This window comes from Pseudophryne corroboree, chromosome 2 (assembly GCF_028390025.1).
Source record: "Pseudophryne corroboree isolate aPseCor3 chromosome 2, aPseCor3.hap2, whole genome shotgun sequence".
NCBI lineage: Eukaryota > Metazoa > Chordata > Amphibia > Anura > Myobatrachidae > Pseudophryne > Pseudophryne corroboree.
Genome location: NC_086445.1, coordinates 633,856,519 through 633,881,235, shown reverse-complemented (window position 1 = coordinate 633,881,235; position 24,717 = coordinate 633,856,519). Strand labels below are relative to the sequence as shown.

At 49.5% G+C, this 24,717-nt stretch overlaps 1 protein-coding gene across 6 annotated transcripts in view; it reads left to right on the top strand.

The window, feature by feature from the left end:
- Nucleotides 1-24,717, top strand: part of ANKS1A (ankyrin repeat and sterile alpha motif domain containing 1A) — a 599,988-nt gene that overhangs the window by 380,108 nt on the left and 195,163 nt on the right. For 5 of the 6 annotated variants that reach the window (XM_063954917.1, XM_063954921.1, XM_063954918.1 and 2 more), the window contains 2 exons: nt 1-176; nt 258-344. In XM_063954917.1, coding sequence (XP_063810987.1) covers nt 1-176; nt 258-344 — 263 coding nt within the window. The remainder of the gene's footprint in view (nt 177-257; nt 345-24,717) is intronic. The other variant, XM_063954919.1, reaches the window with a different exon arrangement.

The window sequence follows — 24,717 nt, the reverse complement described above, 5'->3', positions numbered from 1 at the left end:
GTAGTATGCAAAGAGCACTACTAGATTTGCGGTTGGATTTAGACTGCATCTCCCAAACAGAATCCCCATATGAAGCACTGTACAATGCTTCTTCTTGTCATTCTTTGGATAGCATATGTAGCGGACGCTCATCTGACAGAGACTCTCTGTGTCGTGAAATTGCGAAGTCTAGACTGGTGAGTCTGCTTGCTGGCTGTCTACTGTACTCATTCATTTTTATGAAGTGACTTTTCTGACCATACATAATTTTTTGGCAGAAGGAACGACCACCTCCACCCGCTAAGCCTCCGCCAGAAGATGAAGAAGAGTTGGAGAGGAGGCATAGTGCAGGTGCTAATCGGGAAGTAAGTTTACTCATACACAACAGTATCTGTTTTATGGTCTTAAACTCTTTTTTTTGTCCGGAATAATTAAGAATTCTATTGTCTGACCTTATGGATTCTGGGTCCTTGTCCAAACTTTGAATCATGGTTCCATCTGCCCTTCTATCCTCATTAACACTTTGTTTAATTTGTGATTGCCCACTATATAAACACCGTACATCCCATTTCCGATATATATTATTATAGTCTGAAATGTCCAATATGATGAAGAGAAAAAAGTACTCTTTGATGGGGCACTCACCCTACTCAATATAACAAAACTAAAACTTAGCAATATTGGTATGTCTTAAAAAAAAATCCATAAACGAATGCTATAGTAAGAAGTCAAATACAATTATATAAAAAAAACTTTTGATTGATAATGACCCCCAATTTTCCGCTTGAAAGACAGGCATCAACTGTCTGTCTTCAAGTATATGGAATGCTATAGTCCCAGATAAATTCCATCAGATGATAAATATATCATAAACCACGGCGAAAACATGACAAAATAATTCTGTTAAATAAATGGAACCTATAATTTTTGGTACACAGCAAAATGCAAACTAATTATTGCAGTACTAGGTGGCTCATCGCGCCCTACAGGCACTCTTCACACCGTCGCAATATTTAATTTATATGGAGCATTACTTCTAATCATAATATTGTTAGTGGTTAAATATTGGACAAACAAAGGGCGTGCGATGGTTAAGGGGCCCGTAGCCCCTTGTGACGGCGTGAGCAGCGCACGTAGGAGACAATGAATAGTAGGTGCTGTGGTTGGGGGAGTGGCGGGTGCGGGGGGAGAGGTGGCTGGGGGAGGGGGTCCGGGGGGCTGCCGTGAGTGGGGGAGGGGCGGTTGCGGGGGTGCTGCGGGTGGCACTTGCGGTGGAGCGGCTGATGGGGGAGGGGTGCCATGGGTGGGGGAGGGACGGTTGCAGGGGTGGCGCGGGTGGGGGAGGGACGGGTGTCGCGGGTGGCGTAGGGGGTCTGAAGGTGCCACGGGTGTGAGGGTGCCGCAGAGGGGGGAGGTATGGTGTGCAGTGTACATATAGTATTGCTATGTATGTATGTATGCAGTGTTTGCAGTGTGTATGTATGTGTGTATAGATGTGTGTATATATATATATATATATATATATATATATTTTCTATGTAATTTGTGCAGTGTATGTATGTATGTAGTGCAGCAGTTCAGTGTAGGATTTCCGGGGAGCGGCCAGCGGGGGCAGTGAGAGTGACCACGGCTGGGCAGCCGCTCTCCGCCTCAGCCTGGGAGTCTCTGATGGCCGGGGATGGGGAGATGGAGTCGGGGAGAGAGGAGGAGCGGATTTCTGGGGAGCGTCGAGCGGCCAGCGGCGGCAGTGAGAGTGACAGCAGCTATTGTGAGTGGTTAAATATTGGACGAACAAAGGGCATGTGATGGTTAAGGGGGCGTAGCCCCTTGTGACTGCGAGAGTAGCACATGTAGGGGACGATGAATAGTAGGTGCTGTGATTGGGGGAGAGGCGGCTGGGGGAGGGGGTCCGGGGGGTTGTCGTGGGTGGGGGAGGGGTGCTTGCGGGGGTGGTGCTTGCGGGGGTTCAGTGGTGGCACGGGTGGGGGAGGGACGTCTGGAGGTGGTGTGGGGGGTGGCGCGAAGGTGGGAGACATGTGTACGCTATGTATGGTATGTATAGTAATGCAGTGTATGATGTATGTATGCAATGTGTGCAGTGTATATATATGTATGTATGTATATACTGTATGTAATTTGTGCAGTGTATGTATGTAGTGCAGCAGTAGAGTGAGAGTGACCGCGGCTGGACGCTGAGTGGCCTCTCCCCACCTCAGCCTAGGAGTCTCGGATGGCCGGTGAGGGGGAGATGGAGCCGGGGAGAGAGGAGGAGGCGGGGGCGTGAGACAGAGCGGCCGTACATACAGCAGCGGCTCTGACTGGCTGAGGGGCGCCGTCCTCCTTCTCCTCCTATTGACCTAGCTCTGTGACTGTGACTCCGCCCAGCATTAGCCACACAGTCAGAGTGACAGATCTGGGCAATGTAGGAGATGTCCACTACTATACATGAGACCTATCCAGGTCCAAAAAGTACAGTCTGTGTCTACAAATGTATCCTTCCAGACAATTGCTAATAATTGATTTGCCTCAGATTCAAATGTATAGGATATTGTTTCTCAGTGTGTCAAAAGGGAAGTCTGTCATGTGTCACACCTAATCAGCTCTCATATAGTGAAAATAAGATTTTAAACCTACCGGTAAATCTTTTTCTCGTAGTCCGTAGAGGATGCTGGGGACTCCGTAAGGACCATGGGGATAGACGGGCTCCGCAGGAGACATGGGCACTTTAAGAAAGAATCTGGGTGTGCACTGGCTCCTCCCTCTATGCCCCTCCTCCAGACCTCAGCTAGAGAAACTGTGCCCAGAGGAGACGGACAGTACGAGGAAAAGATTTTAGTTAATCCAAGGGCAAGATTCATACCAGCCACACCAATCACACCGTATAACTTGTGATATACTATCTAGTTAACAGTATGAAAAAATAACATAGCATCGGTCCAAAACCGATGAAACTATAACATAACCCTTATGTAAGCAATAACTATATACAAGTCTTGCAGAAGTAGTCCGCACTTGGGACGGGCGCCCAGCATCCTCTACGGACTACGAGAAAAAGATTTACCGGTAGGTTTAAAATCTTATTTTCTCTAACGTCCTAGAGGATGCTAGGGACTCCGTAAGGACCATGGGGATTATACCAAAGCTCCCAAACGGGTGGGAGAGTGCGGATGACTCTGCAGCACCGATTGAGCAAACAGGAGCTCCTCCTCAGCCAGGGTATCAAACTTATAGAATTTTGCAAAGGTGTTTCACCTCGACCAAGTAGCAGCTCGGCACAGCTGTAGTGCCGAGACCCCTCGGGCAGCCGCCCAAGAAGAGCCCACCTTCCTAGTGGAATGAGCCTTAACCGACTTTGGTATCGACAATCCTGCCGTAGAATGCGCCTGCTGAATCGTGTTACAGATCCAGCGAGCAATAGTCTGCTTTGAAGCGGGAGCGCCAACCTTGTTGGCTGCATACAGGACAAACAGTGCTTCTGTCTTCCTGACTCTAGCCGTTCTGGCCACGTAAATTTTCAAAGCCCTGACCACATCAAGGGACTCTGAATCCTCAGTCACGCGTAGCCACAGGCACGACAATAGGTTGGTTCATATGAAAAGATGAGACCACTTTAGGTAGGAATTGAGGACGGGTCCGCAATTCCGCCCTATCCATATGGAAAACCAGATAGGGGCTTTTATGTGATAAAGCCGCTAATTCCGAAACTCGCCTCGCCGAAGCCAAGGCTAACAACATGACCACCTTCCAAGTGAGATATTTCAACTCCACCGTTTTAAGTGGTTCAAACCAATGGGACTTAAGGAAACTTAACACCACGTTAAGGTCCCAAGGCGCCACCGGAGGTACAAAAGGAGGCTGAATATGCAGTACTCCCTTCACAAACGTTTGTAATTCTGGGAGAGAGGCCAATTCCTTTTGAAAGAAAAATGGATAAGGCCGAAATCTGAACCTTAATAGATCCTAATTTTAGGCCCAAATTTACTCCAGTTTGTAGGAAGTGAAGAAAATGGCCCAGATGGAATTCTTCCGTAGGAGCATTCCTGGCCTCACACCAAGAAACATATTTTCGCCATATTCGGTGATAATGTTTTGATGTCACGTCCTTCCTAGCTTTTATTAGTGTAGGAATGACCTCATCCGGAATACGTTCAACCGCCACGCCGTCAAAGGCAGCTGCGGTAAGTCTTGCAACAGACAGGGCCCCTGTTGCAACAGGTCCTGTCTTAGAGGAAGAGGCCACGGATCTTCTGTGAGCATCTCCTGCAGATCCGGATACCATGTCCTTCGTGGCCAATCTGGAACAATGAGGATTGTTCTCGCTCCTCTTTTTCTTATTATTCTCAACACCTTGGGTATGAGAGGAAGAGGAGGAAATACATAGACCGACCGGAACACCCACGGTGTCACTAGGGCGTCCACAGCTACCGCCTGTTGATACGGGACGCCATCATGTCTATTTGGGGCAGTCCCCACTGACTTACAATCTGCGCGAAGACTTCCTGATGAAGTCCCCACTCTCCCGGATGTAGGTCGTGTCTGCTGAGGAAGTCTGCTTCCCAGTTGTCCACTCCCGGAATGAACACTGCTGACAGTGCGCTTACATGATTCTCCGCCCAGCGAAGAATTCTGGTGGCTTCCGCCATCGCCACTCTGCTCCTTGTGCCGCCTTGGCGGTTTACATGAGCTACTGCGGTGACGTTGTCTGACTGGATCAGAACTGGTTGGTCGCGAAGTAATGCCTCCGCTTGACGTAGGGCGTTGTATATGGCCCTCAGTTCCAGGATGTTGATGTGGAGACAAGTCTCTTGACTTGACCAAAGACCTTGGAAATTTCTTCCCTGTGTGACTGCTCCCCAACCTCGGAGGCTCGCGTCCGTGGTCACCAGGATCCAGTCCTGAATGCCGAACCTGCGGCCCTCTAGGAGGTGAGCACTCTGCAACCACCACAGGAGAGATACCCTGGCTCTGGGGGACAGGGTGATCCGCTGATGAATATGTAGATGTGACCCCCAACCACTTGTCCAGTAGGTCCCATTGGAAAGTCCTCGCATGGAACCTGCCGAAGGGAATGGCTTCGTATGATGCCACCATCTTTCCCAGGACTCGAGTGCAGTGATGCACTGACACCTGTTTTGGCTTCAATAAGTTCCTGACCAAAGTCATGAGTTCTTGAGCTTTTTCTGTCGGAAGAAAAACCCTTTTCTGGTCTGTGTCCAGAATCATGCCCAAGTAGGATTCAGCTGCGACTTTGGAATATTGAGAATCCAGCCGTGTTGCTGTAACACCTTCAGCAACTTCTCCCGTGATCTCGCTTTTATGAGGAGATCGTCCAAGTATGGGATAATTGTGACACCCTGCTTGCGCAGGAGCACCATAATTTCCGCCATCACCTTGGTGAAAATCCTCGGGGCCGTGGAAAGCCCAAACGGCAACGTCTGAAATTGGTAATGACAATCCTGTACCGCAAATCTCAGGTACGCTTGATGAGGAGGATATATGGGAACATGCAGGTATGCATCCTTTATGTCCAGAGATACCATAAAATCTCCACCTTCCAGGCTGGCGATGACCGCACTGAGCGATTCCATTTTGAACTTGAACCGTTTTAAGTAAAGGTTCAGGGATTTTAAATTCAAAATGGGTCTGAACGAACCGTCCGGTTTCGGGACCACAAACAGTTGAGTAGTATCCCTTCCCTCTTTGAAGCAGGGGAACCTCGACCACCACTTGTTGAAGACACAATTTGTGAATCGCATGTAACACTATCTCCCTTTCTAGGGGAGAAGTCGGTAGCGCCGATTTGAAAAACCGGCGAGGGGGCACCTCTTCGAATTCCAGCTTGTATCCCTGAGAAACAATTTCTATTGCCTGAGTGAACCCAGATGTGGCTGAAAAGTCGAAGACGTGCTCCCACTGGAGCGAACTTCCTCAGGGGAGCCCCAGCGTCATGCGTTGGATTTTGCACATGCCGGGGAGGACTTCTGCTCCTGGGAACTAACTGTGTTGTGCAGCTTTTTCCCTCTGCCGTTACTTCTGGCAAGAAAGGACGATCCACGTACTCTTTTGCTTTTATTTGAACGAAAGGACTGCATTTGATAATGAGGCGCTTTCTTAGGTTGTGAGGGAACATAAGGTAAAAAATTCGATTTACCTGCCGTAGCTGTGGAGACAAGGTCCGAGAGGCCTTCTCCAAAAAATTCCTCACCCTTGTAAGGTAAAACTCCATATGCCTCTTTGAGTCGGCATCACCTGTCCACTGTCGGGTCCATAAGACTCGCCTAGCAGAAATAGACATAGCGTTTATTCTGGAACCCAGTAAACTAATGTCTCTTTGAGCATCCCTCATATATAAGACAGCATCTTTTATATGCACTAGGGTCATTAAAATGGTATCCTTATCTAGGGTCTCAATTTCCGCTGATAATGCTGTCCATGCTGCTACAGCACTACAACCCCAGGCCGAGGCAATTGCCGGTCTGAGTATCGTACCAGAATGTGTGTAAATGGACTTCAAGGTAACCTCCTGCTTGCGGTCAGCAGGATCCTTGAGGGTAGCCGTATCTTGGGATGGCAGCGCTATCTTTTTTGATAAGCGTGTCAATGCTTTGTCTACCCTAGGGGAGGATTCCCACTGTATTCTGTCCTTTGGCGGGAAAGGATACGCCATAAGAATCCTTTTGGGAATCTGCAGTTTTTTGTCTGGAGTTTCCCAAGCTTTTTCGCATAATTCGTTCAGCTCATGTGAGGATGGAAAGGTGACCTCAGGCTTCTTTCCTTTATACATGTGTACCCTCGTGTCAGGGACAGTGGGTTCCTCTGTGATATGCAAAACATCTTTTATTGCAATAATCATATATCGAATACATTTAGCCACTTTTGGCTGTAATTCTGCATCATCGTAGTCGACACTGGAGTCTGAATCCGTGTCGGTATCTGTGTCAACTATTTGGGATAGTGTGCGCTTCTGAGACCCCGAAGGTCCCGGCGACATTGGGGCAGACATGGTATGACTCCCTGACTGTTCCCTAGCCTCAGCTTTGTCTAATCTTTTGTGCAATAAATTTACATTAGCACTTAAGACATTCCACATATCCAACCAGTCAGGTGTTGGCGCTGCCGACGGAGACCTTACATTCCTACACTCCCCCTCCTCCTTAGGTGAGCCTTCAACCTCAGACATGTCGACACACGCGTACCGACACCACACACACACAGGGAAACTCTTTTCTGAAGACAGGTTCCCCACCAGGCCCTTTGGAGAGACAGAGAGAGAGTATGCCAGCACACACCCCAGCGCTATATGACCCAGGAAAAACACAGAATGTTTACCCAGTAGCGCCTTTATGTATGTATATGCGCCAATTATGTGCCCCCCCCTCCCCTCTTGAAAACCATCTGTCACCGTGAGTAAGCAGGGGAGAGTCCGGGGAGCTTCCTCTCAGCGCTGTGCTGTGGAGAAAATGGTGCTGGTGAGTGCTGTGGGAGAAGCCCCGCCCCCTCGGTGGCGGGCTTCTGTCCCGCTCAGAATTCTTAAAAACATGGCTGGGGCTCTTTATATACATGTACAGTGCCCAGCTGTACATGTATATATGTACTTTTGCCACAGGAGAGGTTTATATTGCTGCCCAGGGCGCCCCCCCTGCGCCCTGCACCCTTACAGTGACAGATGTGTGTGAGGTGAATGGGAGCAATGGCGCACTTATCTCTATGAAGATCAAGATGTCTTCTGCCGCCTCTGAAGTCTTCTTTTCTTCTCATACTCACCCGGCTTCTATCTTCCGGCTCTGCGAGGAGGACGGCGGCGCGGCTCTGAAACGGACGGCAAGGGTGAGACCTGCGTACCAATCCCTCTGGAGCTAATGGTGTCCAGTAGCCTAAGAAACAGAGCCTTGAAACTCAGAGAAGTAGGTCTGTTTCTCTCTCCTCAGTCCCTCGATGCAGGGAGTCTGTTGCCAGCAGGCTCCCTGAAAATAAAAAACCTAACTAAAATACTTTCTGACAGGAAATTCAGGAGGAGAGCTCCCTGAAAGCACCCAGTCTCCACTGGGCACAGTATCAAACTGAGGTCTGGAGGAGTCGGGTGTCGGCGTTGTCGACGGAGACACCACATACATTTTCTCCTCCTCCTCCCCCGGAAAGCCTTCTACCTCAGACATGTCGACACACGCGTACCGACACACCACACACTCAGGGAATCCTCTTATCTGAAGACAGTTCCCCCACAAGGCCCTTTGGAGAGACAGAGAGAAGAGTATGCCAGCACACACCCAGCGCTATATGACCCAGGAAAAAACACAATATGTTTACCTAGATAGCGCTGTAATCTGTATATTGCGCTAAATATGTGCCCCCCCCCTTCTTTAAAACCCTCTTTCACCGTGGATAAGCACGGGAGAGTCCGGGGAGCTTCCTCTCAGCGCTATGCTGTGGAGAAAATGGCGCTGGTGAGTGCTGAGGTAGAAGCCCCGCCCCCTCAGCGGCGGGCTTCTGTCCCGCTCAAATATGTAAAAAACCTGGCTAGGGCTCTTTATATATACAGTGCCCAGCTGTATATATATATTCTTTTGCCAGAAAACGAGGTTTATTGCTTCCCAGGGCGCCCGCCCTGCACCCTTACAGTGTCTGCCTGTGTGTGCTGTGTGGGAGCAATGGCGCACAGCTTTACTGCTGTGCGTTACCTCAGTGAAGATCTGAAGTCTTCTGCCGCCTCTGAAGTCTTCTTACTTCTCAGACTCACCCGGCTTCTATCTTCCGGCTCTGCGAGGAGGACGGCAGCGCGGCTCTGGGACGGACGGCGAGGGTGAGACCTGCGCACCGATCCCTCTGGAGCTAATGGTGTCCAGTAGCCTAAGAAACAGAGCCTAACATTAAAGTAGGTCTGTTTCTCTCCCCTCAGTCCCTCGATGCAGGGAGTCTGTTGCCAGCAGTGCTCCCTGAAATAACAAACCTAACAAAATACTTTCTTTCAGGAAATTCAGGAGAGCTCCCTGTAATGCACCCAGTCTCCTCTGGGCACGGTAGTAAACTGTGGTCTGGAGGAGGGGCATAGAGGGAGGAGCCAGTGCACACCCATACCTAAAGTCTTTCTTAAAGTGCCCATGTCTCCTGCGGAGCCCGTCTATCCCCATGTTCCTTACGGAGTCCCCAGCATCCTCTAGGACGTTAGAGAAATCAGTTTTATCAATGGAGCACCTCCTTGTACTAAGTGTGATAACAGTATCCATAACTGGTCATAACTAAATATGTGAGATTTGGCATGGTAACCCCTGACATGCTCAGCTTAAATAAATACATTTCTGACCTGCACAGAATCCTATGTAAATATATTCAATATGATTAGAATAAATTACATATGCATCCCTGCTGAAGTGTCAGATGCTTTCACGTGACACAGAATATATTGTGCAGTAACAGTGAGTACTTACAACATCTACACAGAATACAATGTTTTCACATAGTACAGATTATTATGTAAGTACAAACAAACCTGCGCAAGGAATTACTTGGTTTTAAATACTATACATGTGTGTCATGGTTGAGATCTGTTTTACTATGTAATTTAAGGTTTAATGCCCATTGTTACAGAGTGTAATTTAGTTATCGTGAGTACATACAAAGCCTGCACAGATTCAAATATGAGAAAATCATAGATGTTTAAATACAACACACGTGTGTCATGGTTGTGATACGTGTTTTGCCACGCAACAAAGGGCTGGTTTGAGCCCAATAGTGTTATAGGACATACAGGTATGTGTAAAAAACACAGATGACAGTCCCTCCATATAATGTGATGGTAGAGCTTGTTGCCCAAGTAAAAGATGGAAATAGGAGAGCTAAGAAAGGGATCCTCCAGTGGGCGTAGGGTGGAGATGGCTACTGCACATATTGTGTTGCCAGTGAATAATGCGTGAGTGGACCTCTCACACTTACCTGGTGTTCAGAAGAAAGAATAATGGACTTCTGATGTTACCAAGACTGTGGGATGCTGTCCGATTGTAAATTGCAGGCAATGAGCTAACCTGGAAAAAAGAGAAACTGGTATAGTGGCAGGGGAGAAAAACCAGTCAGGACGCTGTCGCCAGCTCTGTGTGGTCTCCCACATTGAACAGCTGGTGAGCGGTCCCAGCCGGAGTCCCCAGCCAGAAGGAGCATAGCAGGGAAAGTCTGCTGCGTCACAGGGTTCACTGCAGTTTCCCTGCTACTGAGTAACACAGAGCGGCTGTGTGTAACCACTGTATGGGCAGTCTGGAATGTAGGGCACTTGGGGTGTGGAGGGGCTGCTGTAATGTGCGGCAGTCACTTAGTGCTGGCAACAGGGGAGTCAGTTGTTCAGGACCAAAGTTTTTTTTTTTGTGCTAGTGTAATGGCAGAGACACAACTGGTGCCGTGGTGCGTCCAGGGGATGGGGCAAATGTACGTATCGCCAGGCAGGGTTGCTGTGTCACATTGGGTTTAAAATTTATTATGCCTTAGATTATGTGTTTAAACCTAGCTCAACCATGACACGCATGCATAGTATTTTTAAGACCAAATAATTTCTTGCATTGGATTCTGTGCAGGTTTTGTATGTACTCACTGTTACTGCACTATACTATGTGTTATGTTGGACTTTAACTAAATAAACCTTCTGTTGTCTGTCATAACAAACATCTCAATCATGACACGTGTTGTATTTAAACCTTGTTTATTTTCTACATTGTAGTCTGCAGATTTTGTATGTACGCACTGTAGCTACACTACAGGGGAGATGTATTATAGCGGCACATATTGGGCCGCTGGAGCACTTCCTGCTTTGCCTCTTTACCGAAGCAAATCAGGAAGCTACACAACAAGCTGTATTAACGTCTCATTTTCTGGGGGTGGGGGGTGAAACCCCTACCTTTGCACACAGAGCATCAAATTGGTGTCGATGTGCTGTCTCTCTCACCGAGGCCGGCTACACTAGGCATGCGCAAGATCTCTCTACTATCGCAAGATCTCCCATGCAACCCGTAGCCGACAGCTGCCGCAACCAGGGACAAAGCTGTCCCTGCAGTGGTGATGGGGCAACGACACAGGTGTCGAAATCAATAACAGCAGGTGTCTGAACAGTCCGTGCCACTGACCGTTAACACCTTTTTTCTCTAACGTCCTAGTGGATGCTGGGGACTCCGTAAGGACCATGGGGCTAGACGGGCTACGCAGGAGACATGGGCACTTTAAGAAAGTATTTAGGTTCTGGTGTGCACTGGCTCCTCCCTCTATGCCCCTCCTCCAGACCTCAGTTTGATACTGTTCCCAGACGAGCTGGGTGCTTTTCAGTGAGCTCTCCTGAGCTTGCTGAGAGAAAGTATTTTGTTAGGTTTTTTATTTTCAGGGAGCTGGCAACAGACTCCCTGCATCGAGGGACTGAGGGGAGAGAAGCAGCCCTACTCTCTGAAGCTAGGTCCTGCTTCTTAGGCTACTGGACACCATTAGCTCCAGAGGGATCGGTACGCAGGATCTCACCCTCGCCGTCCGGTCCCAGAGCCGCGCCGCCGTCCCCCTCGCAGAGCCGGAAGACAGAAGCCGGGTGAGTATGAGAAGCAAAGAAGACTTCATAGGCGGCAGAAGACTCCGTGATCTTCACTGAGGTAACGCACAGCACTGCAGCTGTGCGCCATTGCTCCACACATTTACACATACTCCGGTCACTGTAAGGGTGCAGGGCGCGGGGGGGGGGGGCGTCGCCGCCGCCGCCCTGGGCAGCATTTGGGACCTCTTTTGGCAAAAGTTAAACATATATACAGCTGGGCACTGTATATATGTATGAGCCCCCGCCGAAAATTGCATATTTAAGCGGGACAGAAGCCCGCCGCCGAGGGGGCGGGTCTTCTTCCTCAGCACTCACCAGCGCCATTTTTTCTCCACAGCTCCGCTGAGAGGAATCTCCCCAGGCTCTCCCCTGCAGACACACGGTAGAAGAGTGTAAAAAAGAGAGGGGGGGCACATGATTAGGCGCAAAACACAATTTCTCTAACGTCCTAGTGGATGCTGGGGACTCCGAAAGGACCATGGGGAATAGCGGCTCCGCAGGAGACTGGGCACAAAAGTAAAAAGCTTTAGGACTACCTGGTGTGCACTGGCTCCTCCCCCTATGACCCCCCTCCAAGCCTCAGTTAGATTTTTGTGCCCGAACGAGACGGGTGCAGGCTAAGGGGCTCTCCTGAGCTGCTTAGTGTAAAAGTTTAAAGTAGGTTTTTTATTTTCAGTGAGACCTGCTGGCAACAGGCTCACTGCACCGAGGGACTAAGGGGAGAAGAAGCGAACTCACCTGCGTGCAGAGTGGATTGGGCTTCTTAGGCTACTGGACATTAGCTCCAGAGGGACGATCACAGGCCCAGCCATGGATGGGTCCCAGAGCCGCGCCGCCGTCCCCCTTACAGAGCCAGAAGACGGAAGAGGTCCGGAAAATCGGCGGCAGAAGACGTCCTGTCTTCAATAAGGTAGCGCACAGCACTGCAGCTGTGCGCCATTGCTCTCAGCACACTTCACACTCCGGTCACTGAGGGTGCAGGGCGCTGGGGGGGGGCGCCCTGAGACGCAATAAAAACACCTTTTTTGGCAAAAAATACATCACATATAGCTCCTGGGCTATATGGATGTATTTAACCCCTGCCTATTTTTACATAAAAAAGCGGGAGAAAGGCCGCCGAAAAAGGGGCGGAGCCTATCTCCTCAGCACACTGGCGCCATTTTTTCCTCACAGCTCCGTTGGAGGAAGGCTCCCTGACTCTCCCCTGCAGTCCTGCACTACAGAAACAGGGTAAAACAAGAGAGGGGGGGCACTAAATTGGCATATAAATATATACAGCAGCTATATTAGGGAAAAACACTTATATAAGGTTATCCCTGTATATATATATATAGCGCTCTGGTGTGTGCTGGCAAACTCTCCCTCTGTCTCCCCAAAGGGCTAGTGGGGTCCTGTCCTCTATCAGAGCATTCCCTGTGTGTGTGCTGTGTGTCGGTACGTTGTGTCGACATGTATGAGGAGGAAAATGGTGTGGAGGCGGAGCAATTGCCTGTGTTAGTGATGTCACCCCCTAGGGAGTCGACACCTGACTGGATGGTCTTATGGAAAGAATTACGTGATAGTGTCAGCACTTTACAAAAGACTGTTGACGACATGAGACAGCCGGCAAATCAGTTAATACCTGTACAGGCGTCGCAAACACCGTCAGGGGCTCTAAAGCGGCCGTTACCTCAGGTGGTCGACACAGACCCAGACACTGACTCCAGTGTCGACGGTGAGGAAACAAACGTATTTTCCAGTAGGGCCACACGTTACATGATCACGGCAATGAAGGAGGTTTTGAACATTTCTGATACTACAAGTACCACAAAAAAGGGTATTATGTGGGGTGTGAAAAAACTACCCGTAGTTTTTCCCGAATCAGATGAATTAAATGAGGTGTGTGATGAAGCGTGGGTTTCCCCCGATAAAAAACTGCTAATTTCTAAAAAGTTATTGGCATTATACCCTTTCCCGCCAGAGGTTAGGGCGCGTTGGGAAACACCCCCTAGCGTAGATAAGGCGCTCACACGCTTATCAAAACAAGTGGCGTTACCGTCCCCAGATACGGCCGCCCTCAAGGAACCAGCTGATAGGAAGCTGGAAAATATCCTTAAAAGTATATACACACATACTGGTATTATACTGCGACCAGCAATCGCCTCAGCCTGGATGTGCAGTGCTGGGGTGGCTTGGTCGGATTCCCTGACTGAAAATATTGATACCCTGGACAGGGACAATATATTATTGACTATAGAGCATTTAAAGGATGCATTTCTATATATGCGAGATGCACAGAGGGATATTTGCACTCTGGCATCAAGAGTAAGTGCGATGTCCATTTCTGCCAGAAGAGGATTATGGACACGACAGTGGTCAGGGGATGCGGATTCCAAACGGCATATGGAAGTATTGCCGTATAAAGGGGAGGAGTTATTTGGGGTCGGTCTATCGGACCTGGTGGCCACGGCAACGGCTGGAAAATCCACCTTTTTACCCCAAGTCACCTCGCAGCAGAAAAAGATACCGTCTTTTCAGGCTCAGTCCTTTCGTCCCCATAAGGGCAAGCGGGCAAAAGGCCACTCATATCTGCCCCGGGGCAGAGGAAGGGGAAAAAGACTGCAGCAGACAGCCTCTTCCCACGAACAGAAGCCCTCCCCCGCTTCTGCCAAGTCCTCAGCATGACGCTGGGGCCTTACAAGCGGACTCGGGCATGGTGGGGGCCCGTCTCAAGAGTTTCAGCGCGCAGTGGGCTCACTCGCAAGTGGACCCCTGGATCCTGCAGGTAGTATCTCAGGGGTACAAATTGGAATTCGAGACGTCTCCCCCTCGCCGGTTCCTGAAGTCTGCTTTACCAACGTCTCCCCCCGACAGGGAGGCGGTATTGGAAGCCATTCACAAGCTGTATTCCCAGCAGGTGATAATCAAGGTACCCCTCCTACAACAGGGAAAGGGGTATTATTCCACGCTGTTTGTGGTACCGAAGCCGGACGGCTCGGTAAGACCCATTTTAAATCTAAAATCCTTGAACACTTACATACAAAGGTTCAAGTTCAAGATGGAGTCACTCAGAGCAGTGATAGCGAACCTGGAAGAAGGGGACTATATGGTGTCTCTGGACATCAAGGATGCTTACCTCCATGTCCCAATTTGCCCTTCTCACCAAGGGTACCTCAGGTTTGTGGTACAGAACTGTCATTATCAGTTTCAGACGCTGCCGTTTGGATTGTCCACGGCACCCCGGGTCTTTACCAAGGTAATGGCCGAAATGATGATTCTTCTTCGAAGAAAAGGCGTCTTAATTATCCCTTACTTGGACGATCTCCTGATAAGGGCAAGGTCCAGAGAACAGTTAGAGGTCGGAGTAGCACTATCTCAAGTAGTACTACGACAGCACGGATGGATTCTAAATATTCCAAAATCGCAGCTGATTCCGACGACTCGTCTGCTGTTCCTAGGGATGATTCTGGACACAGTACAGAAAAAGGTGTTTCTCCCGGAGGAGAAAGCCAAGGAGTTATCCGACCTAGTCAGGAACCTCCTAAGACCAGGCCAAGTGTCAGTACATCAATGCACAAGGGTCCTGGGAAAGATGGTGGCTTCTTACGAAGCGATTCCATTCGGCAGATTCCACGCAAGAACTTTTCAGTGGGATCTGCTGGACAAATGGTCCGGATCGCATCTTCAAATGCATCAGCGGATAACCCTGTCTCCAAGGACAAGGGTGTCTCTCCTGTGGTGGTTACAGAGTGCTCATCTCCTAGAGGGCCGCAGATTCGGCATTCAGGATTGGGTCCTGGTGACCACGGATGCCAGCCTGAGAGGCTGGGGAGCAGTCACACGGGGAAGAAATTTCCAGGGCTTGTGGTCAAGCATGGAAACGTCACTTCACATAAATATCCTGGAACTAAGGGCCATTTACAATGCCCTAAGTCAGGCAAGACCTCTGCTTCAGGGTCAGCCGGTGTTGATCCAGTCGGACAACATCACGGCAGTCGCCCACGTAAACAGACAGGGCGGCACAAGAAGCAGGAGGGCAATGATGGAAGTGGCAAGGATTCTTCGCTGGGCGGAGAATCATGTGATAGCACTGTCAGCAGTGTTCATTCCGGGAGTGGACAACTGGGAAGCAGACTTCCTCAGCAGACACGATCTTCACCCGGGGGAGTGGGGACTTCACCCAGAAGTCTTCCACATGATTGTGAACCGTAGGGAAAAACCAAAGGTGGACATGATGGCGTCCCGCCTCAACAAAAAACTGGACAGATATTGCGCCAGGTCAAGGGACCCTCAGGCAATAGCTGTGGACGCTCTGGTAACACCGTGGGTGTACCAGTCAGTGTATGTGTTCCCTCCTCTTCCTCTCATACCAAAAGTACTGAGAATCATAAGAAGGAGAGGAGTAAAGACTATACTCGTGGCTCCGGATTGGCCAAGAAGGACTTGGTACCCGGAAATTCAAGAGATGCTCACGGAAGACCCGTGGCCTCTACCTCTAAGAAAGGACCTGCTCCAGCAGGGACCATGTCTGTTCCAAGACTTACCGCGGCTGCGTTTGACGGCATGGCGGTTGAACGCCGGATCCTGAAGGAAAAAGGCATTCCGGATGAAGTCATCCCTACCCTGATCAAAGCCAGGAAGGATGTAACCGTACAACATTATCACCGTATTTGGCGTAAATATGTTGCGTGGTGCGAGGCCAGGAAGGCCCCTACGGAGGAATTTCAACTGGGTCGTTTCCTCCATTTCCTGCAAACAGGACTGTCTATGGGCCTCAAATTAGGGTCCATTAAGGTTCAAATTTCGGCCCTGTCAATATTCTTCCAAAAAGAACTGGCTTCTGTTCCTGAAGTTCAGACGTTTGTCAAGGGAGTACTGCATATACAGCCTCCTTTTGTGCCTCCAGTGGCACCTTGGGATCTCAATGTAGTTTTGGGATTCCTAAAATCACATTGGTTTGAACCACTCACCACTGTGGACTTAAAATATCTCACATGGAAAGTGGTAATGCTGTTAGCCCTGGCTTCAGCCAGGCGTGTCTCAGAATTGGCGGCTTTATCCTATAAAAGCCCTTACCTAATTTTTCATACGAACAGGGCAGAATTGAGGACTCGTCCTCAATTTCTCCCTAAGGTGGTTTCAGCTTTTCACTTGAACCAGCCTATTGTGGTGCCTGCGGCTACTAGGGACTTGGAGGATTCCAAGTTGCTGGACGTAGTCAGGGCCCTGAAAATGTATGTTTCCAGGACGGCTGGAGTCAGAAAATCTGATTCGCTGTTTATCCTGTATGCAACCAACAAGCTGGGTGCTCCTGCTTCTAAGCAGACGATTGCTCGTTGGATTTGTAGTACAATTCAGCTTGCACATTCTGTGGCAGGCCTGCCACAGCCAAAATCTGTAAAAGCCCATTCCACACGGAAAGTGGGCTCATCTTGGGCGGCTGCCCGAGGGGTCTCGGCTTTACAACTTTGCCGAGCAGCTACTTGGTCAGGGGCAAACACGTTTGCTAAATTCTACAAATTTGATACCCTGGCTGAGGAGGACCTGGAGTTCTCTCATTCGGTGCTGCAGAGTCATCCGCACTCTCCCGCCCGTTTGGGAGCTTTGGTATAATCCCCATGGTCCTTTCTGAGTCCCCAGCATCCACTAGGACGTTAGAGAAAATAAGAATTTACTTACCGATAATTCTATTTCTCATAGTCCGTAGTGGATGCTGGGCGCCCATCCCAAGTGCGGATTGTCTGCATTACTTGTACATAATTATTGTTACAAAATCGGGTTATTGTTGTTGTGAGCCATCTTTTCAGAGGCTCCTTCTGTTATCATGCTGTTAACTGGGTTCAGATCACAAGTTGTACGGTGTGATTGGTGTGGCTGGTATGAGTCTTACCCGGGATTCAAAATCCTTCCTTATTGTGTACGCTCGTCCGGGCACAGTATCCTAACTGAGGCTTGGAGGGGGGTCATAGGGGGAGGAGCCAGTGCACACCAGGTAGTCCTAAAGCTTTTTACTTTTGTGCCCAGTCTCCTGCGGAGCCGCTATTCCCCATGGTCCTTTCGGAGTCCCCAGCATCCACTACGGACTATGAGAAATAGAATTATCGGTAAGTAAATTCTTATTATAAACAGCAGCTACTGGGTTAACATTAAGTTACTGTGTTATTCCTGGGTTTTATAGCACTGGGGTGTGTGCTGGCATACTCTCTCTCTGTCTCTCCAAAGGGCCTTGTGGGGGAACTGTCTTCAGAAAGGACATTCCCTGAGTGTGTGGTGTGTCGGTACGCTTGTGTCGACATGTCTGATGAGGAAGGCTATGTGGAAGCAGAGCGGGAACAAATGAAAGTGGTGTCTCCGCCGACGGCGCCGACACCTGATTGGATGGATATGTGGAGGGTTTTAAATGATAATGTTAATTCCTTGCATAAAAGGTTAGACAAGGCTGAAGCCTCGGGACAGTCAGGGTCTCAACCCGTGCCTGATCCTATGTCGCAGAGGCCGCCAGGGTCTCAGAAGCGCCCACTATCCCAGATTGTTGACACAGATACCGACATGGATTCTGACTCCAGTGTAGATTACGATGATGCAAAGTTACAGCCAAAATTGGCTAAATCCATCCGTTATATGATTATAGCAATTAAGGATGTGTTGCACATCACAGAGGAAACCCCAGTCCCTGACAAGAGGGTGCATATGTATGGGGAAAAGAAGCCGGAGGTAACCTTTCCCCCCTCACACGAGCTGAATGAGTTATATGAAAAGGCTTGGGAATCGCCAGATAAAAAACTGCAGATTTCCAAGAGGATTCTTATGGCGTATCCTTTCCCGCCAACGGACAGGTTACACTGGGAATCCTCCCCTAGGGTGGACAAAGCTTTAACATGCTTATCCAAGAAGGTAGCCCTGCCGTCACAGGATACGGCTACTCTCAAAGATCCTGCGGATCGCAAACAGGAGGTTACCCTGAAGTCCATTTATACACATTTATACACATTCAGGTACCTTACTGAGGCCGGCGATCGCGTCGGCCTGGGTGTGTAGTGCTGTAGAAGCATGGACGGATACCTTATCTGAGGAAATTGATACCTTAGACAAGGATACTATGTTGTTGACCCTGGGGCATATTAAAGACGCTGTCCTATATATGAGAGATGCTCAAAGAGACATTAGTCTACTGGGTTCTAGAATCAATGCTATGTCGATTTCTGCCAGAAGTGTCCTGTGGACTCGGCAATGGACAGGTGATGCCGACTCAAAAAGGCACATGGAGGTTTTACCTTACAAGGGTGAGGAATTGTTCGGGGAGGGTCTCTCGGACCTGGTCTCCACAGCTACAGCTGGAAAGTCAAATTTTTCGCCTTATATTCCCTCACAGCCTAAGAGCACCGCATTATCAAATGCAGTCCTTTCGTTCACAAAGGAACAAGAAAGTCCGAGGTGCGTCCTTTCTTGCCAGAGGCAGGGGCAGAGGAAAGAAGCTGCACAACACAGCTAGTTCCCAGGAACAGAAGTCCTCCCCAGCCTCTACAAAATCCACCGCATGACGCTGGGGCTCCACAGGCGGAGCTAGGCCCGGTGGGGACACATCTTCGAAATTTCAACCACAAGTGGGTTCACTCCCAGGTGGATCCCTGGGCAATAGAAATTATGTCTCAGGGATACAAGCTGGAATTCGAAGAGATGCCCCCTCACGATACCTCAAATCGGCCCTACCAGCTTCCCCCCACGACAGGGAAATAGTGTTAACTGCAATTCACAAATTGTATCTTCAACAGGTGGTGGTAAAAGTTCCCCTCCTGCAACAGTGAAGGGGTTATTATTCGACCATGTTTGTAGTCCCGAAACCGGACGGTTCGGTCAGACCCATATTGAATTTAAAATCCCTGAACATATACCTGAAAAGGTTCAAGATGGAATCGCTGAGAGCGGTCATCGCAAGCCTGGAAGGGGGGATTTTATGGTGTCTCTGGACATAAAGGATGCATACCTTCATGTACCCATCTATCCACCTCATCAGGCGTACCTCAGATTTGTGGTACAGGATTGTCATTACCAATTTCAGACGTTGCCGTTTGGTCTCTCCACGGCACCAAGAATATTTACCAAGGTAATGGCGGAAATGATGGTACTCCTGCGGAAGCAAGGGGTCACAATTATCCCGTACTTGGACGATCTCCTCATAAAAGCGAGATCAAGAGAGCAGTTGCTGAACAGCGTATCACTTTCTCTGGAAGTGTTTCGGCAACACGGCTGGATTCTAAATATTCCAAAGTCGCAGTTGGTTCCTACGACTCTGTTGCCTTTCCTGGGCATGATTCTGGACACAGACCAGAAAAGGGTTTATCTCCCGATAGAGAAAGCTCAGGAACTCATGACACTGGTCAGGAACCTATTAAAACCAAAACAGGTGTCAGTGCATCAATGCACTCGAGTCCTGGGAAAGATGGTGGCATCATACGAGGCCATTCCCTTCGGCAGGTTCCATGCGAGGACCTTTCAATGGGACTTACTGGACAAGTGGTCCGGATCACATCTTCAGATGCATCGGTTAATCACCCTATCCCCCAGGGCCAGGGTGTCACTCCTGTGGTGGCTGCAGAGTGCTCACCTTCTGGAGGGCCGCAGATTCGGCATTCAGGACTGGGTCCTGGTGACCACGGACGCAAGCCTCCGAGGTTGGGGAGCAGTCACACAGGGAAGAAGTTTCCAGGGTCTTTGGTCAAGTCAAGAGACTTGTCTTCACATCAACATCCTGGAGCTAAGGGCCATATACAACGCCCTACGTCAAGCGGAGACCTTACTGCGCGACCAACTAGTTCTGATCCAGTCAGACAACATCACCGCAGTGGCTCATGTAAACCACCAAGGCGGCAGAAGGAGCAGAGTGGCAATGGCGGAAGCCATCAGAATTCTTCGCTGGGCGGAGAATCACGTAAGCGCACTGTCGGCAGTGTTCATCCCGGGAGTGGACAACTGGGAAGCAGACTTCCTCAGCAGACACGACCTCCACCCGGGAGAGTGGGGACTTCATCAGGAAGTCTTCGCACAGATTACAAGTCGGTGTGAACAGCCACAGGTGGACATGATGGCATCCCGCCTCAACAAAAAGCTACAGAGGTATTGCGCCAGGTCAAGAGACCCTCAGGCAGTACCTGTGGACGCCCTGGTGACACCGTGGGTGTTCCGGTCGGTCTATGTATTTCCTCCTCTTCCTCTCATACTCAAGGTGCTGAGGATAATAAGAAAAAGGGGAGTGAGAGCAATCCTCATTGTTCCAGATTGGCCACGAAGGACTTGGTATCCAGATCTGCAAGAAATGCTCAGAGGACCCGTGGCCTCTTCCTCTAAGACAGAACCTGTTGCAACAGGGGCCCTGTCTGTTCCAAGACTTACCGCGGCTGCGTTTGACGGCATGGCGGTTGAATGCCGGATCCTAGCAGAAAAGGGCATTCCGGATGAGGTCATTCCTACGCTGATAAAGGCTAGGAAGGACGTGACAGTTAAACATTATCACCGAATATTGCGAAAATATGTTTCTTGGTGTGAGGCCAGGAATGCTCCTCCGGAGGAATTCCAGCTGGGCCGTTTCCTTCACTTCCTACAGTCCGGAGTGAATTTGGGCCTAAAATTGGGCTCCATTAAAGTCCAGATTTCGGCCCTATCCATTTTCTTTCAAAAGGATTTGGCTTCTCTACCAGAAGTTCAGACGTTTGTAAAGGGAGTGCTGCATATTTAGCCTCCTTTTGTGCCTCCAGTGGCACCTTGGGATCTTAACGTGGTGTTAGGCTTCCTGAAATCCCACTGGTTTGAACCACTTAAAACGGTGGAGTTGAAAAATCTCACGTGGAAGGTGGTCATGCTATTAGCCTTGGCTTCGGCCAGGCGAGTGTCAGAGTTGGCGGCTTTGTCACATAAAAGCCCCTATCTGGTTTTCCATATGGATAGAGCAGAATTGCGGACCCGTCCACAATTTCTGCCAAAAGTGGTTTCATCTTTTCATATGAATCAACCTATTGTCGTGCCTGTGGCTACTCGTGACTTGGAGGATTCCGAGTTGCTTGATGTGGTCAGGGCTTTGAAGGTTTATGTAGCCAGAACGGCTAGGGTCAGGAAAACAGAGTCGTTGTTTATCCTGTATGCATCCAACAAGCTTGGTGCTCCTGCCTCAAAGCAAACTATTGCTCGCTGGATCTGTAACACGATTCAGCAGGCTCATTCTGCGGCTGGATTGCCGCTGGCAAAATCAGTTAAGGCCCATTCCACTAGGAAGGTGGGCTCTTCTTGGGCGGCTGCCCGAGGGGTCTCGGCACTACAACTTTGCCGAGCGGCTACTTGGATTAGGTTCAAACACTTTTGCAAAGTTCTACAAGATTGATACCCTGGCTGAGGAGGACCTCTTGTTAGCTCAATCGGTGCTGCAGAGTCATCCGCACTCTCCCGCCCGTTTGGGAGCTTTGGTATAATCCCCATGGTCCTTACTGAGTACCCAGCATCCACTAGGACGTTAGAGAAAATAAGATTTTACTTACCGGTAAATCTATTTCTCGTAGTCCGTAGTGGATGCTGGGCGCCCGTCCCAAGTGCGGACTTCTTCTGCAATACTTGTATATAGTTATTGCTTCAATAAGGGTTAAGTTATGGTTGCATCTGAGTTTTGACCTGATGCTCTGTTATTTGTCATACTGTTAACTGGTTATCACATGTTATACGGTGTGATTGGTGTGGCTGGTATGAATCTTGCCCTGGATTACCAAAATCCTTTCCTTGTACTGTCAGCTCTACTGGGCACAGTTTCTCTAACTGAGGTCTGGAGGAGGGGCATAGAGGGAGGAGCCAGTGCACACCAAAACCTAAATTCTTTCTTAAAGTGCCCATGTCTCCTGCGGGGCCCGTCTATCCCCATGGTCCTTACGGAGTCCCCAGCATCCACTACGGACTACGAGAAATAGATTTACCGGTAAGTAAAATCTTATTTTTTCTTTCGGGGTCCCTGGTCTGCAAAGGGTTCATTTTTAACCTTGGGTATGATCTGGTGGAAACCAGGACTGGCACCGAACAATAAAGCTTTGTGAGGCTCCCAGGATGCAGTGGGCTCCTCTGCCTTCATACCCCACCCCCATGCTCAGGCACATCAGTTTTTTTTTTCTGTGCCAGCATGGAGCTGGTCACACTGAACAAGGGTTGCACACCGCAGCCCAAGCTTTTATTTCTCTGACGTCCTAGTGGATGCTGGGAACTCCGAAAGGACCATGGGGAATAGCGGCTCCGCAGGAGACTGGGCACTAAAGTAAAAGCTTTAGGACTACCTGGTGTGCACTGGCTCCTCCCCCTATGACCCTCCTCCAAGCCTCAGTTAGATTTTTGTGCCCGAACGAGAAGGGTGCACACTAGGTGGCTCTCCTGAGCTGCTTAGTGAAAAAGTTTAAGTATAGGTTTTTTATTTTCAGTGAATCCTGCTGGCAACAGGTTCACTGCACCGAGGGACTAAGGGGAGAAGAGGCGAACTCACCTGCGTGCAGAGTGGATTGGGCTTCTTAGGCTACTGGACATTAGCTCCAGAGGGACGATCACAGGCCCAGCCATGGATGGGTCCCAGAGCCGCACCGCCGGCCCCCTTACAGAGCCAGAAGACAGAAGAGGTCCGGGAAAACGGCGGCAGAAGACGTCCTGTCTTCAATAAGGTAGCGCACAGCACCGCAGCTGTGCGCCATTGCTCTCAGCACACTTCACACTCCGGTCACTGAGGGTGCAGGGCGCTGGGGGGGGGGGCGCCCTGAGACGCAATAAAAATACCTTAGATGGCAAAAAATACATCACATATAGCTCCTGGGCTATATGGATGCATTTAACCCCTGCCAGTTTTTCCTTATAAAAGCGGGAGAAAGGCCGCCGAGAAGGGGGCGGAGCCTATCTCCTCAGCACACTGGCGCCATTTTCCCTCACAGCTCCGTTGGAGGGAAGCTCCCTGACTCTCCCCTGCAGTCCTGCACTACAGAAACAGGGTAAAACAAGAGAGGGGGGGCACTAATTTGGCAGATAAATCAATACAGCAGCTATATAAGGGAAAAACACTTATATAAGGTTATCCCTGTATATATATAGCGCTCTGGTGTGTGCTGGCAAACTCTCCCTCTGTCTCCCCAAAGGGCTAGTGGGGTCCTGTCCTCTATCAGAGCATTCCCTGTGTGTGTGCGGTGTGTCGGTACGTTGTGTCGACATGTATGAGGAGGAAAATGGTATGGAGGCGGAGCAATTGCCTGTAATAGTGATGTCACCCCCTAGGGAGTCGACACCTGACTGGATGGTCTTATGGAAGGAATTACGTGATAGCGTCAGCACTTTACAAAAGACTGTTGACGACATGAGACAGCCGGCAAATCAGTTATTACCTGTACAGGCGTCTCAAACACCGTCGGGGGCTCTAAAGCGCCCGTTACCTCAGATGGTCGACACAGACCCAGACACGGACACTGACTCCAGTGTCGACGGTGAGGAAACAAACGTATTTTCCAGTAGGGCCACACGTTACATGATCACGGCAATGAAGGAGGTTTTGAACATTTCTGATACTACAAGTACCACAAAAAGGGTATTATGTGGGGTGTGAAAAAACTACCCGTAGTTTTTCCTGAATCAGATGAATTAAATGAGGTGTGTGATGAAGCGTGGGGTTTCCCCCGATAAAAAACTGCTAATTTCTAAAAAATTATTGGCATTATACCCTTTCCCGCCAGAGGTTAGGGCTCGTTGGGAAACACCCCCTAGGGTAGATAAGGCGCTCACACGCTTATCAAAACAAGTGGCGTTACCGTCTCCTGATACGGCCGCCCTCAAGGAACCAGCTGATAGGAAGCTGGAAAATATCCTTAAAAGTATATACACACATACTGGTATTATACTGCGACCAGCAATCGCCTCAGCCTGGATGTGCAGTGCTGGGGTGGCTTGGTCGGATTCCCTGACTGAAAATATTGATACCCTGGACAGGGACAGTATATTATTGACTATAGAGCATTTAAAGGATGCATTTCTATATATGCGAGATGCACAGAGGGATATTTGCACTCTGGCATCAAGAGTAAGTGCGCTGTCCATTTCTGCCAGAAGAGGGTTATGGACGCGACAGTGGTCAGGTGATGCGGATTCCAAACGGCATATGGAAGTATTGCCGTATAAAGGGGAGGAGTTATTTGGGGTCGGTCTATCGG